Source organism: Mytilus californianus, unplaced genomic scaffold (genome assembly GCF_021869535.1).
Source record: "Mytilus californianus isolate M0D057914Y unplaced genomic scaffold, xbMytCali1.0.p SCAF_2, whole genome shotgun sequence".
NCBI lineage: Eukaryota > Metazoa > Mollusca > Bivalvia > Mytilida > Mytilidae > Mytilus > Mytilus californianus.
The window spans coordinates 5,824,409-5,843,145 of NW_026262668.1; the positions used below are offsets into that span (position 1 = coordinate 5,824,409).

The following is an 18,737-nucleotide window of genomic DNA, read 5'->3' on the forward strand; positions in this document are numbered from 1 at the left end:
GACAACAAAATCAATATTCTTACCGATAAAAGCAATATTCAGAGATCTAATTACAGTGTTGAAGTTTACCCGGATCGTATCGGGCTCGGTAAACAACATCATTACAAATTTAGTTGTTACTCTGATATATTCTGGATATACTGCAGAGCTAAAGTGTGCATTCACTACCTCAGATAGACTGCATAGTTCAAATGCACTCTTGTCTTACAATAACAACATAGTTAATGCATTATCAACAATGTACAACTTCGTCGTTTCGAAATATGAAATAAAATAAAGGTTGTAAAAGTGCTAGGGACGAAGGAAAGACTGTTTTCTAAAACTGGGAACTTTTTGGAAATATTGTGTGCAATGGAAATTCTAAATCAATCCACAACTATGTAAAACTAGATGATAATTTTTGTAATTTGTTAGAAAAAAAATGAACGTTTTAGAAAATCTTAAGATTTATGATTTCATTAGGATTACTTTTGCGCTCAACGTAATCTATTACGATTTTTTAAAATATTTACTTCTGTTAAGGTTCTATTTGGCGACCGAATTTAATGCGGATAACATTTTGATTATGCTTGAAAAAGAAAAAAAAAGAAATCAAATCCAGATCAATAGACGCGACATGTCTTCAATATTGGTTGAGGAAAATTGAAGGGGATTAAATTATGAAAAATATTACTTTTTTTTCGTTTTACTTCATCTTGTTAGATTCGGCACACCTCTTTCCAATCGAAAAAAATAAACGCACTTAATCTATACGCAATACCCGTTTTAATTTATGATTTCGTATGAACCGACTTTTAAGTACATCAACGGGAGTTAAAACTGTTTTATTAAAGAAGATGTTGGGGTATACGCCAATGAAACAGCAAACCAAAGACATAAATAACCAAAGGACATCTAGAGGGCAACATACAGTTTTCAAGAAAAGACTTCTGACGTCGATTGAGTCAAGTAGGGTCACCAAAGCTGTGCAGTCTACCTGAGATATACCGAAGTGATTGTTCAATAACTATTACTTAATTTCATAATAATGTTGACAACGCACGTCTGGTGCACAACATTATAAGCCTGGTACTTTTTATGAGTTTTTTTTTACAGCCACTAAGTCGATGCCACTACTGGTAGAGGATTCCGCCTAGAGGGCATCATCAGCACAGTAGTCAGCACATCAGTGTTGACATGAATTATGTTTGATATACTTTATGTTTACAAATTAACTGTTTAATTGTTCGAAATGCTAAGGATTTTCTACCCCAGGAATAGATTACCTTATCTGTATTTGGCAAAATCTATCGGAATGTTTGGCCTTCACTGCTTTTCAACTTAGTTCTTTATTTAGCCTTTATCTTTTTTTATTCGAGTGTCACTGATGAGTCTTTTGTAGACAAAACGCGCGTCTGGCGTAAAATAATTATAAGCCGGGCATCTTTAGTGAGGTATTTTTATACAGTTTTATGTAATTGTGTTATATTCTCTATTTAAGGTAGCACAATACAAAGATTTTTTTACTTCCAGTCTCCAACCTTTAAAATGATGTTACTTTCCTATGACTGCATACAAATTAATAAAAGAGGTATATATAGATAGATAAAAGATTAATCTTTTAAATGAATGCAATATTTTGTTATGCAATCATTATGTAATCAATTATTATGCAATTAATGGCAAAATCTTGGTCAGTTCACTTGAATGAATTTAGCTTTGACATCTCTATAACTACACAAGAAATTTTAACGTTATCTTAACCAACACAGCAGGAGCTACAAAAGGGTGTCTCAAATTATCGCTATCGTATTCCATTCTCTCATAAATCTGTAATTAGTGTAAACATCCTTACCACATAAAAGTAGAGATTATTTGAGTAGGTGTAAAATTTGATCTATACATTCTATCCAAAATCTGAGACACCCTTTTGTAGATAATGGCTCTAGGAACAACATATTATAAAATCAACCCTCTCGGGGTATCCATGAAGAAGCTAATTTCAATTGAAAGTGGAAATTTCTTGTAAAATTTTGTAGACACAGTTAAAATTATAATTAATTACATAATTGTTGTATAATACTAACATTGCATTAATTTGAAAGAGTAATCTGTTAGCTATCCATAAATACCACTTTTATAAATTTTCAAGCATTATAAAGAAAGTTACAGCATTTTAAAACTGGGGAGTTGGAGGTATAAAATCTTTGTATTGTGCTACCTTAAAATAACACTTTATAAATAACATGCGTCCGAAGCGCACTTCTGGATTTTAAGTTTTGAAAGGGTGCATCTGAAATTATATAAGTTATCATTATGTTGTCTGAAAACATCAACAACTTCTTACAATACATGATTTACGGAAATCTTGGAAAATATCCTTTGGTATTGGACATAAAAACTAGATTTATATCATTATATGGGAATTAACTTCTGGTTAAGATACAAAGCCGATACTTTATATAAATTGTGCTATGAAAATATGACCTTCTAAATGAAGCCTGTATACCTAATGTGTGGCAGATGGTTATAATTTCATTTATCACGCGCAGACTTATTAAGATCAGTTTATACAAGTCTGGTTCTTTTCTACGTCATTTGAAGCATAACTATATTATATAATTCGTCTCAAATTTAGGTTTAATCCACCATTTTCTACATAAGAAAATTCCTGTACCAAGTCAGAAATATGACAGTTGTTATCCATTCGTTTGATGTGTTTGAGCTTTTGATTTTGCTTTTTGATTAGGGACTTTCCGTTTTGAATTTTCCTCGGAGTTCGGTATTTTTGTGATTTTACTTTTTGGCACAACAATGTTAGATCTTCAAATTTGCGGGATTCGTACCCTTACTTCTGTGACAACACGGCCTGCACCGTGTCCAGCGCCCTAGACCACTCGATCACCCACCTAGGCTACATAAAAATATAGCTTTCTGTGGTCGATGTAATGCCTTGCCTCGTCGGCGAGTTGAAACACAGTACAGTACATAATGTATAGTGGCAAGAAGTTGGTGTACCTTTCAGATCAGCTATTTTGTCTTTCGTAAAGGATGATAATGTTAATTACCATGCAGCCACATCAAATTATATATATAAAGAACTATAAATTTTTTTATGATATTTTATTTAAAAAGAAGATAACTTTGAAATTTTTTAAACAAACGTTCTATTGATTTGTGTAAATTTTGAACCACAGATCACAGGCTTCCCCTTAAACTGGGAAGATAGAATAATATATATATATAGAAATATTTAGTATTCTATGAACCAAAACATGATATTGACGATGAATTCCATTGTATGCTTCGAAGAAAACAAAAAACTTTGTATGTCAAATTTTAATGTTATTAAATGCAGGAAAATTATGACATAAAAACGATCAGTAATAATCAAACTTTGTAAATTCATAAAGATTATCAACATTTAAAATTGTATGTCATCCATTGTATAGGCCTGGTTTTATTGTAAATAGTGTACATAAATATCTTTTTTGAACCTATGTATAATTATGTTTTATTTATAATAAAGATGTATATATTTAAAGTTGACAGTTTTGCTGAATGTGGTAGTAGAAATGTAAGATATACAGAAACTGTTTTACTCAGCAAAGTTTGATCAAGATATCGTCCTGCTTCTTCTTGGCTATATCAACTGAAATAAAAAGGAAAGAAGGAAATAGACTTAGCATTGCTTATGCGAACTTATATATAAAAAATAAGGAGATGTAGTATGATTGCCAATGAGACAAATATTCATGAAGGTCAAAGGACAAAGATGTGATAAAATATAAGATTCACATTCTTCCTTCTTTTTATCGACCCTTTGACGTTAATGTGCATTTTGATATATCGGAAATTGGTTCCTTGATAAAGTAACATTGGGAAATTGTTTTAAAAAACCTAGAGTGAACAGGTTTAAAACACTGAATTCCATATATGTCAAGCGAAATCAATTCTCGGGTGCAAGTCCAATGCCTTAAAGACATTCCAATTTTATTTCAGTATAGTTGTCTACAAAATACAATGGCAAATGCATTCTACAATGGCATGTTTGTCAGTTCGTAGTGAAAACTGTAGAGTTATAATGGGTTAAAGCAACAGATTGATAGATATTGCCATTCAAGTTACAATATATGTACATAATTACCAAAACATCCAATAATAAAACAATTCATGGTATGTTACTACCCAGAAAATTATTTCTAACGAATCAATTCCCGTTGCAGCACTCTTTGAATTAGGTCACATAGTAGTACATTCATCGAAAAGAAAAGTGAAATATGCAAATCACATTGATTTACACTTCTTTTGCTCTGAAACAAAATCAGCTAAACAATTAATTTGTCAATGTTAATACTGATGAATAAACTAAGAAGTATTGTGTCTACAGAAAAACGAAAAATACTACTGAATTAAATCTTGTGTAAAATTTTTTTTTTTTATTGTTGAAATGGGACGTAAAAGTCCTTGTATGTTCCAAACATATTCATTTAACATTAAGTTATGCTAGCTTACCATGATTTAGTTCCACAAGGTTTACACACATCGTAAACATGTTGACACTTCTGCCATTTGTACTCAAACACCGTACCGACAGGACAGTTGTATCTAAATTGTCTCCCATGATAACACCAGATAAAACCCCTGCACCATTGAGTAGGGTAATACTTATTTATCTTCCGGTTACATTCAACGACCTGACATGTCTTTTTGTTGAAACCATATCTAGGGTTTGGACAGATTCCGTCCTTTACAAATCTTTCGCCTTTGCAAAGCATGTACCAAGGAGAGCCTGGTCCAGTTTTCTCTGTGTGAGGATTGGCACCATCTGGATACCCTTCACAATTTGGATGTTCTAACTCACAGGGTGGGCCAGGATTTCCAGCGCCAGGATGTGAATGATATTGACCTGATATAATCAAATAACAAAAAATAGGTACAAGTGATTTTTAAACAAATCTCACAATAAATATAATATAGTTTCAATGAAAATGTCATTCAAGATAATTTTGCGATAGGTGTATTATGTTTAGTAGGATATGTTTACCCTTCCCAAGTACCAGGGTTCACCCCAGAATTTTGGTGCAGTTCATGTTGCACAGTCTATAGTTATCTATGTAATGTTTTGATTTTTTCGATTTTTGCTATGGTGTTATCGGTTTCTCTTCGACTTATGAATTTCGATTGTGCCTTTGGTCTCTTCTGCCTCTTTTTTCAATCAGAGTGAGGTTCTTTGCAGGTCCGGCAGGAGGAGTTTCCTGTGGTTCGAAATCGCCTTTCTTTGGTTTTAATCAAATAAGCGTCATCATCGACAAACATAAGACTAGAACGTCTTCTTTTTTGGACCCGCGTATGTGTATATTTTCTTACTAACTTAGTAACTATGACATCCTATGTCTAAATGGAGACAAGCAACGAATGATGATGATTACATTGATTACATTACCAAAATGAATCATTCTACATTGATTGCAATGAAATGCCGTGATTTCCCAGTCGAATAATAACCGTTATCTCACATGTGAAATAAAATTCTGTAAACAACAACAGTTTTGGTCAAGATGATACCAACGAAATAACAACAAGACAATGCAGAACGTGTAGAAAAAGATCTAGTTGTTTGCATTTTTACTGTATTGACAATAAATGTCAATGTAATAAGAAGAATTGCTAATCCACGAATTCAAATATTGTAGAGAATTCAACTTGTGCCAAAACAGTACTGACCAATAACTCGCGCGCTACTCGCATTCGTGAGTTAATGTGTTATTCTGACACCATTGAATAATTTCATGGAAGTTATTCTAAAGATATCCTGCATATATATATATATATATAATTCAGGAGTCTATCCTAAATTGAGGTAAATTGTATGGCTTTCCAAATACCGTTTCGATTCCTAACATCACTGAAGAGACATTAATTGTCGAAATCCGGATATGGTGTACAAAAACCTTTGCACCTTTTGTTTGCGGTATAACATCTTTTCCGCAAGTTTATTGTTTTCTGTTTAGTATTAAATTTATATTTAAGATCCATTTGTTACATCGGTGATCCGTTTATTTGGCAATCGCCAATGACAGTCAGCAGGGTTTAAGAACATTTGTTATTCGACCTGTTAGTCAAATGCGTTTTGTTAAAATATACTTTTTCACTTTTTTGGTCTTTTTGAAAATGTTGTTTGTGCTGTATTTAGACCCCTCTAACAAGAAATTTGTTTTGCATGCACACGTATAAAAATTGCGGTTTTTATCCAACGCAATCATAGGTTTGAACGTTGTTTTCAATTTAGACTTGTTTATATTTTTTCGTTTGGGCTTGTATTATATTTGCCTTCGGGTATATGATCCGTTCATCCTATTTTGACTCCTCAAAATTCAGGAGTCTATCCTAAATTGAGGTAAATTGTATGGCTTTCCAAATACCGTTTCGATTCCTAACATCACTTTGTTACCGTTTGATTTTGTCAGTTTTTATGGACTTTCTCTTTTTGAATTTGACTTGGAGTTTAGTATTTTTTTTTTATTTTTTTTGTCATACCAGGGCCGTTTTAAACTGACTAACGTGAGGGTACCCACTTTGCACTTATTTTGACAGTTTTTTCACCTTCGTTTTTTTTTAAAACAGACGAAAGTTACCATTCAGTGTCTTTTTTTTTTAGATGAATCCTTATTTTCTTTATAATTTCACAAATTTAATTTTAAGTCCATACTGAATCATAGAAAAATGAGTTTGAACCTACCTCCAAACGAACCAAGATTTTGTAATAAGGAGTCCTAAATTAAACCAGTTCTTAACTTCACTTCCGTAAACATCGAACAACTGATGTTTTGTTTTATTTCTCCACATTTTTAGAACAATTTAACAATACTCCATGCCTACTATTCATATTGTAAGAATCGAATGCCCACTCAACATACGGTGTCTAAGCCATCCTAGGTACAGCCAAACAGATAAAAGGACACGAAACCAATAATTGTGTCTCATGATAAAATTAACTTACTCAGTGCGCACTAACATCAGTACAATACGTTAATGTTTGACTAACTTTTTCTTCGATTTATATATTTGTGGGGCATTCATATCGATAAAAATTTAAGTAGAGATAGAGTGTGTATTTATTAAAGTTATATTACATATTTATGTTACAAATAACAATAACAACCTTCTTAGATGTATCACATTTTAAACTTCAGATAACTATAACAACCATATGATATAGAGAACTTACTTTTAAGTTATATCTATTAATAATAAATATGATGAGATTTTATACTAGACTACAAATTGTGTTAAAATAGAAGGAAAATTATTTCTATTTCGTCATATATTTATTTTATCTTATCATATTTTTATATTTTTATGTTTTTATTTGTTTTGTTTTTTTTTCATTATTTGGGGGTGTTCTTTCTTTTCTTAATTTCATTTATTTTATTGTTGTGCTTGTAGATATGTTTATGCAATTGATTGAAGATTATCGGAAGTTTTGAAAGGGTACATCAAAAATGTTGTTAGTTATTATTAATTCTGAAAACATCAACATTTGCGGGGAGTTGGTGAGATATCCTGTGAAATTGGAGAACAAAACTAGATTGATTTATTTGGTGGAAAATAAACCTCGTATACTTAACATGAATTGTTCTATAAACGAAGATGTAAATTTTTCTTGGTTATACAGAATAAAGACAATTCTAACGGAATGTGTTGCACCCAATGTGGCTGAAAATCAAGTTTAGTTCATGAATTGTGGACGGTTAGTTTCACTTATCAAGCTCAGACACTAAGATCAGTTTGAACACGTCTGGTACTATATAGCTATTTAATCAAAAACTACATACCTATAAAGATTTATAAAAAAAATGTTAAAGAAAATTATTTTGAAAAATGGGAACATACTTACTATTGATTAGATTTAAAACAATAAATCACAGGCTGTCCATTGAACAGGGTAGATGGAATAATATAGATAGAAATAATAATTGAGCTTGTATTGTAAGTAACAAAAGTAATATTGGCAACGAATTTAATTTTTCACTAAAATTAAATACAAAATCAGATAACTTTATATGTCACATTATCATTTTCGCAGATATTATCAATGAATATAAGAGGATTATGACATTAAAAAGCAAAGTTTGTAAATTTATATAAATTATCAACAAAGGTGTATGTGTACATTGCTAAATATGTATTTCGTATATTATTTATTAGGCATTTTCTATTGTAAAGGTGTCTTGTCTATTTGAAATAAAGATATATATATATATATATATATATATACATATATAATATATTAAAAGACGACAGCATTTCTTAATAATTGGTAATAAAGATAAAATTATAGACACAGAAACTTTTTCCTCCGCAGAGTTAGATCAAGATATATCGTCCTGCTTCTTTCTGGTAATCAACTGAAATAAAAAAGAAGCTATAAAAGAGACTGAGCTTAGATGATGGATTTTTGACGCTCATTATATAAAAGCATGGTTTAATAGTCATTGAGACAGCTATCAATGCAGATCAAAGGACAAAAGTGTGAAAACATCATTATATTCACTCACAGTTTTTGTTCTATGTATCGGTTCTTTTGAACTTATTGTGCGTGCGGTTATATCCAAAAATGTATCCCCATGACTTTATAAAAGAAACACATAAACAATAATCAATAGCCATTTTTAAAAGAATGTATTTAATAACCAAAAGCCGTTTATTAAATGTGTTATATGCTATTGACATTTCGCTTCATCCAGTAGTCAGGAATTTTCAGCTTTGAAGGCTTTTTGATTTTGCCTTCCAACAGTTTTAATTCGAGTGCCACTGATTAGTCTAATGTAGACGAAACGGGCCTATGGCGTACAAATTTATAAGCCTGGTTTCTTTGAAGTTTTTTTTAGATGTATGCTACTTCTGTTTTTCCCTCCAACAATTATTCTAACGGAATAATTCGTGTTGAAAAAGGTCAAGCGACTGAGTACAACATTCATCGAATATAAAAAAGTGATATGTAAATCAGATAAATTTAACATTTTCTTCTATTCAGAAACGAAATCAGCAAAAATGAAATAAATAAATAAAAAGGATAATTATCTGGTGATGGTAAAGCCAGTAAAGCGCTTACGACGCATGCAGTTCATACAGTGTTGGTTTCATTTTTTACAGTATTGGGTCGATACTACTGCTGGTGCACTATCAATCTCCAGGAGTATCATCAGCTCATTAGTTGGTAGTTCCGCACTGATATGATTTATAACAAACCATTCTTAAATCGCAGTTTACAAATTTAGAAATTATTAAGAAACAAAGGTTTCAACTTCCTCAGGCAGAGTTGACCAAAGATGGGTTTGGTTATTATTCTGAGTCCTTCTGGGTTATATAGCTCTTCAACTATTTCGGTTCTTATAAAACATTGGCTGTCCAATATTTGGCTTTGAAAGTTCCTGATGAAGGTAAATCCTAAAAAGCGCTTAGAGCGCATGAAATTTATGAACTGTTGTTTTCATTTTTTTACAGCACTTGGTCAATCGCGCTAATGGCGGACTATTAGTCCCCGAGGGTATCATTAACTCAATAGTTAGTACTTCGGTACTGACATGATTTATAAGAAACCTTTATTAAAAATTGTCCGTTTGTCAATATAAATTATCAAGGTTTCAACTTATTTAGGCGAAGTTGACCTTAGATGGATTTAACTATTATTGTTGTTAGGTCCATTTCGGTCATATCCACTCTTCTACTGTTTATGTTTTTATACATCTTTGGCTTTCAAATATTCGGTTTTGAGCGTTCCTGATGAAGATAAATCCAGAAAAGTTCTTCGAACGCATGAAATTTTTAATATGTTGTTTTCATTTTTTTTTTCAATGGAGAGCACGACTTACTAACTTGAATGTTATATTAATTTCATTATTGTAATGCAACGTAACATTCCCTGTATATTCCAAATATTTGTAATTCAATTGATGGGTGGGAATAGCATTATAGTTATGATCATCTTGAACTGCGGTAAAATTTGCTCCTTTTTTATAATTTACCCCAGTATTCTACGATTTAGTCTAAATAAGGCTGATAACATTTAGTTATGCTAAGCTTACCATGTTCTAGTTCCACAAGGTTTACAGACATCGTAGACATGCTGACAACTCTGGCGTTTGTTATCAAATACCGTACCGATAGCACAATTGTATTGGAATTGTCTCCCATAGTAACACCAAATATAACCCCTGCACCATTCAGAAGGGTAGTACTTATTTATATTCTGGTTACATTCAACAACCTGACATGACTTTTTGTTGAAACCATATCGGGCGTTTGGACAGATTCCTTCCTTTATAAATCGTTCGCCCTTGCAAAGCATGTACCAATGTGATCCAGTTTTTACTGCATGAGGATTGGCTCCGTCTGGATATCCTTCGCAATTTGGATGATGGAACTCACAGGGTGCGCCACGAATTCCATAAGGGTGTGGATAGTATTGACCTAGTATAACCAAAAAATGAAATTATCATAAGTGATCATTTGACTTTTCACAATATATGTAGATTAAATAAAAATATCAATTTAATCACATTTTACAATTTATACAAATTCAATCAGCCTGCTCAAGGTACCACTGACAGGTTCAGATAGAGAATGGTCCGGGGTTAAATCATAAAAATTTGAAAATATTTTGGCTGAATCTCTTAAAAGCCCTTTTAAAATGTTTAGATCCGCACATTACTTTGTACCAAACATAGTTAATTGTCAAAAAAGCCATATAAAGCGTGAACTCAAATTATTGTGACATAATTGGATACACAGACAATACTAGTCTTTGTTGTACTTTGCATATTAAAAAATAGAGAGGTTTAAGTTTACAGTGAGTGTCTGAGTTGCAATAACAAGACATACTAATCAAGCATATCTCCAAATATGTCATGCATAAAACTACTTCGTTTTCTATTTACTTATTTGATAAGGTTTGTAAGGAAATTTTAACTTTTATTTGACATATTTGTGAGGGCCCAAACATTTCTCATTTTTCACCTACAGCATACCTCATTCAATGAGGTACTTTAAAATATGTGTAGAACTTCAAATAATTTCGCTTTTTATTGACGTTAACAAACCAAACTTATTATTTCTGTATATCTTATATAGGGGAAAACGATACTATTTATTCTGCCATAGGCGACAATACTAACATTTTCTAAATTTACCACTTTTTATAATAAAAACCTTAATAAAACAGTTATGTGTGGTGTTAGTACTTTATCATTCTGTTTTAAAAATTGAAGCCAAATAGTATCATGACCAACTTCCAACGGAGCTTGTTTATGTTATCAATGCCCACCGTCATTTTACACCAAATTTATTAAATTTTGGAAGTCTTTTCCATTAATTCTCTAGAAAATATTTCAATAGGTTTCAAAATTTATATTGTAAATATACACACTGCGGTTATTCATAGATAAATAAAAAAATATATTGTACCCTTACATCCAATCACAGCGCTCCTAAGTTGACTTCCTTCGCCTTCCTTGGGTACACAAAAGGCCAACCTAAATCTGGGAAAATGTAATAGTACCGTTTTCCCTATATAATTCTACTTGACATTCGTTTTATTTGCCTTGTGATGAATTAAAACAACAACCGGAAATAGAAAAGGCTTAACTAAATCATAGAAATTTGATTGCCATACATCCATAAATACCATCTTAGAGCAAAGTTGACATCAGCCAGATGTGGCGCATTTTAAGCTCACCTGGCCCACAGGGCCAAGTGAGCTTTTCTCATCACGTCCTGCGTCCGTCGTCCTTAAACTTTTACAAAAATCTTCTCCTCTGAAACTACTGGGCCAAATTTGACCAAACTTGGCCACAATCATTATTAGGGTATCTAGTTTAAAATATGTGTCCGGTGACCCGGCCAACTAACCAAGATGGCCGCCATGGCTAAAAATAGAACATAGGGGTAAAATGTAGATTTTGGCTAATATCTCTGAAACCAAAGCATTTAGAGCAAATCTGACATAATGATAAAATTGTTTATCAGGTCAAGATCTATCTGCCCTGAAATTTTCAGACAAATCTGACAACCCGTTGTTGGATTGCTGCCTCTAAATTGGTAATTTTAAGGAAATTTTGCAGTTTTTGGTTATTATCTTGAATATTATTATAGAAAAAGATAAACTGTAAACAGCAATAATGTTCAGCAAAGTAAGATCTACAAATAAGTCGTCTAACCAAAATCGGCAGTCGACCCCTTTAGGAGTTATTGCCCTTTAAAGTCAATTTTTAACAATTTTTCGTAAATTTTTGTAATCTTTTACAAACATCTTCTTCTCTGAAACTACTGAGACAAATTTAACCATACTTGGCCATAATCATTTTTATGGTATCTAGTATCTATGAAATGTGTCCGATGACCCCGCCTTCCAACCATCATGGCCGACATGGTTAAAAATAGAACATAGAGGTAAAATGCAGTTTTTGGTTTATATCTCTGAAACTAAAGCTTTTAGAGCAAATCAGACAGGTGGCAAAAATGTTCATCAGATTTAGATTTATCTGCCCTGAAATTTTCAGACGAATCCGACAACCCGTTGTTGGGTTGCTGCCCCTGAGTTATTAATTTTACAGAAATTTTGCAGTTATCTTAGATATCATTATAATATCTAATATCTAATACTATTAATTATGATTTTAACCTTATTTTACATGATTTCCAAAGTATCAGTAAATACAGGTGAGCGACATAGGCTTTTGAGAGCCTCTAGTTTTTTGTAATCTTCATCATAAACGTAATTGATTTCGCCGCCCAAATGCATGGATTCGAGTGCCAAGTGGCGTAGATTGATCCTTATTTCTATTGGAAGACAAAGCCTTGGTGCGGTTCAAAGACTGCAATATGGATAAGCCGCAAACTAGTTTTCAGCAGATACAAAAAGACGAAATTTATACAGGTTTAATTGATTGATTGATTGTTGTTTGCTTAACATTAAGTGACAAAAATGTCGTGGATATTCAGCAAGTTCAGGAGAAAAAAATATTAACAATAATCCAAATCATACAGCTTCTCCAGAGTGTTTTGTCTAGGATAAGAGCACTAATTACGGCTACAACTGTAAAAGGAGGGCGTGTTAGACAGGGGCTGGCATTTTGTCTGGCTGCAGTCACTATGGCCATCTGACAGAATAGATTAAGATAGGTTTATTTTGTCAGTTCATAAAACAAGATGTTTATATCTACCATGCCAATTATCATAGAGCACAGTTGGACTAATTATTTTTAATTAATGATGAAGTATGCGTGTGTAAAGGTTAGAGAGGTTTAATATTTGGACCATCTGTACTCTACACTTTATACAATGGCATAAACGTTATATATTTTATCTTTTCTTTTTTATTATTGGTCAAAAATTTGCTTGATTGCCTCGATGGAAGCTACACTGATGAGTTTTGTGTAGACGAAACGCGCCTGACGTAATTAGTTATACGAGTAATGACTCATTACAAAAATGCATTTATCAATTGCTTAACATACACCTAAAATGTCTCAATGGGTCTTTATTTTGAAATTATGTTAATCATAAGATCTTATACTATTTTGTGAACAGGATAAGTCTAATCTCGTTCATACACTCATGATTATATTAAAAAAACACATTACTTCTTTTTAGCGGCTGCTTCTTATAAAGTATTTTGGCTTTAGCCTATACAAGTCTCGCATTTTTACTTCTATTAAAATATTTTGGCTTCAGCCTATACAAGTGACGCATTGTTACTTTTTATAAAGTATGTCTGCTTCAGCCTATTACAGTCACATATTATTACAACTTATTTAGTATTTAGGCTTCAACGTTTATAGGAATGATTGCTTCTCATAAAGTATTTTGGCTTCAGCCTATATTGGAATGATTGCTTCTCATAAAGAATTTAGGCTTCAACCTATAAAGGAATGATTGCTTCTCATAAAGTATTCAGGCTTCAGCCTAAATAGGAATGATTTCTTCTCATAAAGTATTTTGGCTTAAGCCTTTACAATTCACGCATTGTTACTTCTAATAAAGTACTTTGGCTTCAGTCTATTTGGGAAAACTTGTTTCTTATAAAGTATCGTGGCTTCAGCCTATACAAGTCACGCATTGTTACTTCTTATAAACTATTAAGGCTTCATCATATACAAATCTCGCACTGTTACTTCTTATAAAGTATTTAGGCTTAAACCTATATATGAATGGTTGCTTCTTTTAAAGCATTTTGGTTTCAGCCTATTCAAGTCACGCATTGTTACTTCTAATATAGTATCCAGGCTTCAGCCTATATAGGAATGGTTGCTCCTTATAAAGTATTTTTGCTTCAACCTATATAGGAATGGTTGCTTCTTATAAAGTATTTTGGCTTCAACCTATAAAGGAATGGTTGCTTTTTATAAAGTATTTTGGCTTCAGTCTATTTAGGAAAACTTGCTTCTTATAAAAAATCTTGGCTTCAGTCTATACAAGTCACGCATTGTTACTTCTTATAAAATATTATGGCTTCAGCCTATACAAATCGCGCACTGTTACTTCTTATAAAGTATTTAGGCTTCAACCTATATATGAATTGTTGCTTCTTTTAAAGTATTTTGGTTTCAGCCTATTCAAGTCACGCATTGTTACTTCTAATATAGAATTCAATCTTCAGCATATATAGGAATGGTTGCTCCTTATAAAGTATTTTGGCTTCAACTTATATAGGAATGGTTGCTTCTTATAAAGTATTTTGGCTTCAACCTATAAAGGAATGGTTGCTTCTTATAAAGTATTTTGGCTTTAACCTATATAGGAATGGTTGCTCCTTATAAAGTTTTTTGAATTCAACCTTTATAGGAATGGTTGCTTCTTATAAAGTATTGAGACTTCAGCCTATACAAATCACGCACTGTTACTTCTTATAAAGTATGTATGATTCAGCCTTTAGTAGTCACACATTATTACAGCTTATTAAGTATTTAGTCTTCAACCTATATAGGAATGGTTGCTTCTAATGAAGTGTTTTGGTTTCAGCCTATTCAAGTCACTCATTGTTACTTCTAATAAAGTATTTAAGAGGTCACGCAGTGTTGCTTCTTATAAAGTATAAGGACTTTAACCTATAAAGTATTGATACGTCAGCCTTTACATGTATTTTTACTTCTTGTAGGGTATATAGGCTTCAACATATTCAAAACACGCATTGTTTCTTCTTATAGGGTATATAGGCTTATGTGCATACATGTATTGTTATTTGTTATAAGACATGTATAGGCTTCAACCTTTACATGTAGTGTTCAGCCTATGCTATTTGATACTCTTGCAATATATTGATAAAATATATATTTGTTTGAATAACCCATGTATGCAAAATTTGAAGGTTGTAACAATAAACACACGCTTACAAGTAATTGTTTTAGGTGGAGAGGGGAGGGGAGGGGTATAATTGCTTCCTTTCTTATCTTAAAGTTATAACATGTTGTGATATTCCCTAATTTAGTAGTTAAATGACATTTGTCAACGTATATTTGTTCCGCCTAACAGAAGTTACACTGGAAACTTTGTTATAAACTATGCCATAATATCTGTTTCTGTTGGAACAAATATTCTATAACATTTATTCCGTAAGGAACAAATACTGTAATATTTGTTCCAGTGGAAATAGTATTAACGATTTTTTCCGCTTGGAACTTATATTATGATGGAACTTCTATTTCGTGACAAATGAAAGTGGTGGTTTTGTGTTAGAGTCAATAGACCATATTATTTCTTTCCTATTAATAATGATTGATGTTTTGGCATTTGATGCCTTAAATTGATTCTTTAAAGGATATGGACTATTAGGTATTTCCTACCTAAATAATGTATCGATAATTATGTTAGAAACTAGTATAATACAAAGATGGTATTGTCATGGATACAATGTAATTGAAGTGAAATCATATAAAAGATAAAGAAGAGAGAGTAAAGTTTAAACATACTTAGAGAAAGAATTAAACGAAAGAACAGTAAAAGAAAATATGGTTGAGCTTAAACATACCTATATACTGGTTTTCGTTGGTTTATGATTGTCCTATTTTTGTTCGTAAATTGTCTTGTTATAAATTAGGCCGTTAGTTTTCTCAATTGTATTGTTCCGTGTTTTCCATGTTTGGCCCTTTAATTGTAGCCGACTATACGGTATGGGTTTTTCTCATTGTTGAAGGCCGTACGGTTGCCTATAATTACTTACATCCACTTCACTTGAACTTTGGTGGATAGTTGTCTCAGTGGCAATCATACCACATTCTCCTTATTTTCATATTACAGCACGTTTGACAAAGCATTTGAAATAAAATCGTAACAAAAAATAAAATGGTGTAAAGTTTTAAAGTGAGTTATACTTACAGTAAGATTTAAACTCTATCCTGGATCCACACTTGACATTCTTGAAGTCTTGGCATGTGTTCGTATTTGTTGAGAATAATTTAGGATACTGACAAATCTTCGTTTTAGCAGGATCAGAACAATCGTAATACAGATGACAAAATTTAGAATCCGGAAGTAAACCCGAATTTCTCCTAGAACATGTTTGTTGTCTCTCTGGAAGGTGAAAAATACTATAGTTTAAAAACAAGGACCAAATTATATTTCATATATGACGTATTGTATTCCGGTATCATAAGTGTAATTATTTCAATATAAGGGTATTCAATAGCTGCATGCAGATATTCTCGGACTGGAGCTCTTATTCATCAAACATTGAATCTCCGTTAATGAACAAACAAAAAAATCATGCATACTAATAACTTTACACGGTATTATATCCTTTATTATCAGAGAGGTTTGATTGATGCCAGAAACTCGTTCACTGCAAGACACTAATTTACGCTCAAAATATCATGTACATGTATATGCATTACTTTTAAAAGGTAGGCCTCAAACTATTATATCCCGGCTGAGGACCACATTGATAACAATGATGCATCTTTCCTCACATCTATAGTGTGATTATCTATCACATATACAAGATCTCTTCCTATACTAAATTTTCCTTTTCAAAAATCAATTTAATCATTCATGTTTTTTTTAAACTTACCTTGTAATTTTCTTGAACATTCTTCAGAGCTGGCGGTTTCTGAACACGCCGAACCATTCAGTTTTGAACCACTGTTACTTTGTAGACAAGACACAAAGCGTGCAGTCCCTCTACAATCAATTGAGGCTCCACAATCATCGCTGGTAACTACGCTGTTAGCAATATTTTGACAATATGAAATATTCAATTTGGTTGTCCTTGGATAATTATAGAAGCTAGGCATACGATTACCCCATATAAATGACAATGTTTGCAGGAACAGTACGATGCAAAAGAACTTCATCATTTAACGATCGAACCTTCTGAAATGTACATTCACCAAAAATGATACAATTACAATGTATATTACACAACAGCTTGTTTATATAGAACTGAAATCGTCACGTCATCCAATGATTATACAATGGCAAACTTTCAAATAATTTGACAGCAGAAAAATCCAGTTAAAAATATTATGTAAAAAGGGTCGTGTTTGGTTTCCGGTTTGTGTTATGTAAAACCAACTTGACGTTAGGGTGTTAGTATCTATATCCTTTTATTTATATATGTACAGTAACAAGGGGTGATGATTTACATACTCAGAGCCCCCCGACGGAAAACTGTTTTCAGCATTTTTAGTTGCAAAATTTTGTGTACAAAAAAAAATAAATTTTACTGGTCATTTTATCATGATAATATACATGAAGAAAAAATCGAAGAATTATAGATAATTAATAATTTTACAAAAACATCTGACTGATGAATTTACGCAGTACAATCGGAAATCTGAAAAAAAAAATATTTACAATATGCATTGACCAGCGCAGATTCTGATATCCTGTACTGTAAAACTCCTACCTGCTAAGGAATTTGAATAATCATAGTCATTACACGTAGATCTGAGAGTACTTGAAGTTACTGAAAACGTGTTGATTGATTGATTGCTAAACATCCAGCAGATTTCAGCAGACCACCTACGGACCAATCAAAGAGTTGTTGCAAGTGTTCTTAACGTGCAGAGCGTGGCATTCTCTCTACACTAGGCATCGGATTTAACGTCCCCATTCTGACTAGACGTAACTGTATATTTATATATCCGGCACAGTCAAACGGAGGCCCCTTTTTGGCAAGGGTTTTATTGTAGGTAGGATGAAGAGCAAGTGAAAGCTAGTTGAAAGCCAACAACAACTAATAAAAAAAATTCATGTATCTAATAATAAAATGTCAGGGTTTTGAACATGTTGAGGTTCTTTCAAGCATTTATTGATAGAAGTGAAATGATCTGAACCAAAGTTCGAGTTCTTAGTTTCTATATAAGGTGGAATATAATGTACATACATGATACAATTCTATCCAATAATCCATTCACTAAGGATGATAGAATTGTGTACAAATGACATTTGATAATTAAAGAGTTTTGACGACTTCACGTGCATCTACAGATAACGTTATTATTATTTTTTTTTTTTTTTTAATGAAAAAAAATATTTGTGAAAAAATTATGTGTAGGCACGTGCCTAAAGTGCCCTTGTCAGACGGCGATATGTTTGTTGCACGATTTGAGGTTACTATTCGCGAAAATAAATCATGTATTTCGACTATACTTCAAACTGGTTTACAGACAATTTTGAACTTGTGCTTGGCTGACCTAGCTTTGAAATGAAGTACGTATCAATAATTACATTACATGCATGTTTCATTTAAATCCGTT

General features: G+C 32.2%; 1 protein-coding gene across 2 annotated transcripts; it reads right to left on the reverse strand.

Annotated features, from left to right (window-relative positions):
• Positions 1 to 3,303: 3,303 nt before the first annotated feature.
• On the reverse strand, positions 3,304 to 17,377 carry LOC127729156 (uncharacterized). Of its 2 annotated transcripts, none has more exons than XM_052236829.1 (4): positions 17,048 to 17,364; positions 16,357 to 16,551; positions 4,495 to 4,888; positions 3,304 to 3,631 (listed from the first exon to the last, which is right to left on the reverse strand). In XM_052236829.1, exons 1-4 carry the CDS (start codon positions 17,331 to 17,333, stop codon positions 3,628 to 3,630), a joined length of 879 nt encoding a protein of 292 aa, XP_052092789.1. In that variant the 5' UTR covers positions 17,334 to 17,364; the 3' UTR covers positions 3,304 to 3,627. The 2 variants fall into 2 exon arrangements, with proteins under 2 accessions (XP_052092789.1, XP_052092790.1); XM_052236830.1 differs by lacking the exons at positions 3,304 to 3,631; positions 4,495 to 4,888 and adding exons at positions 7,080 to 8,390; positions 10,071 to 10,455 and having other exon boundaries at positions 17,048 to 17,377.
• Positions 17,378 to 18,737: the final 1,360 nt, after the last annotated feature.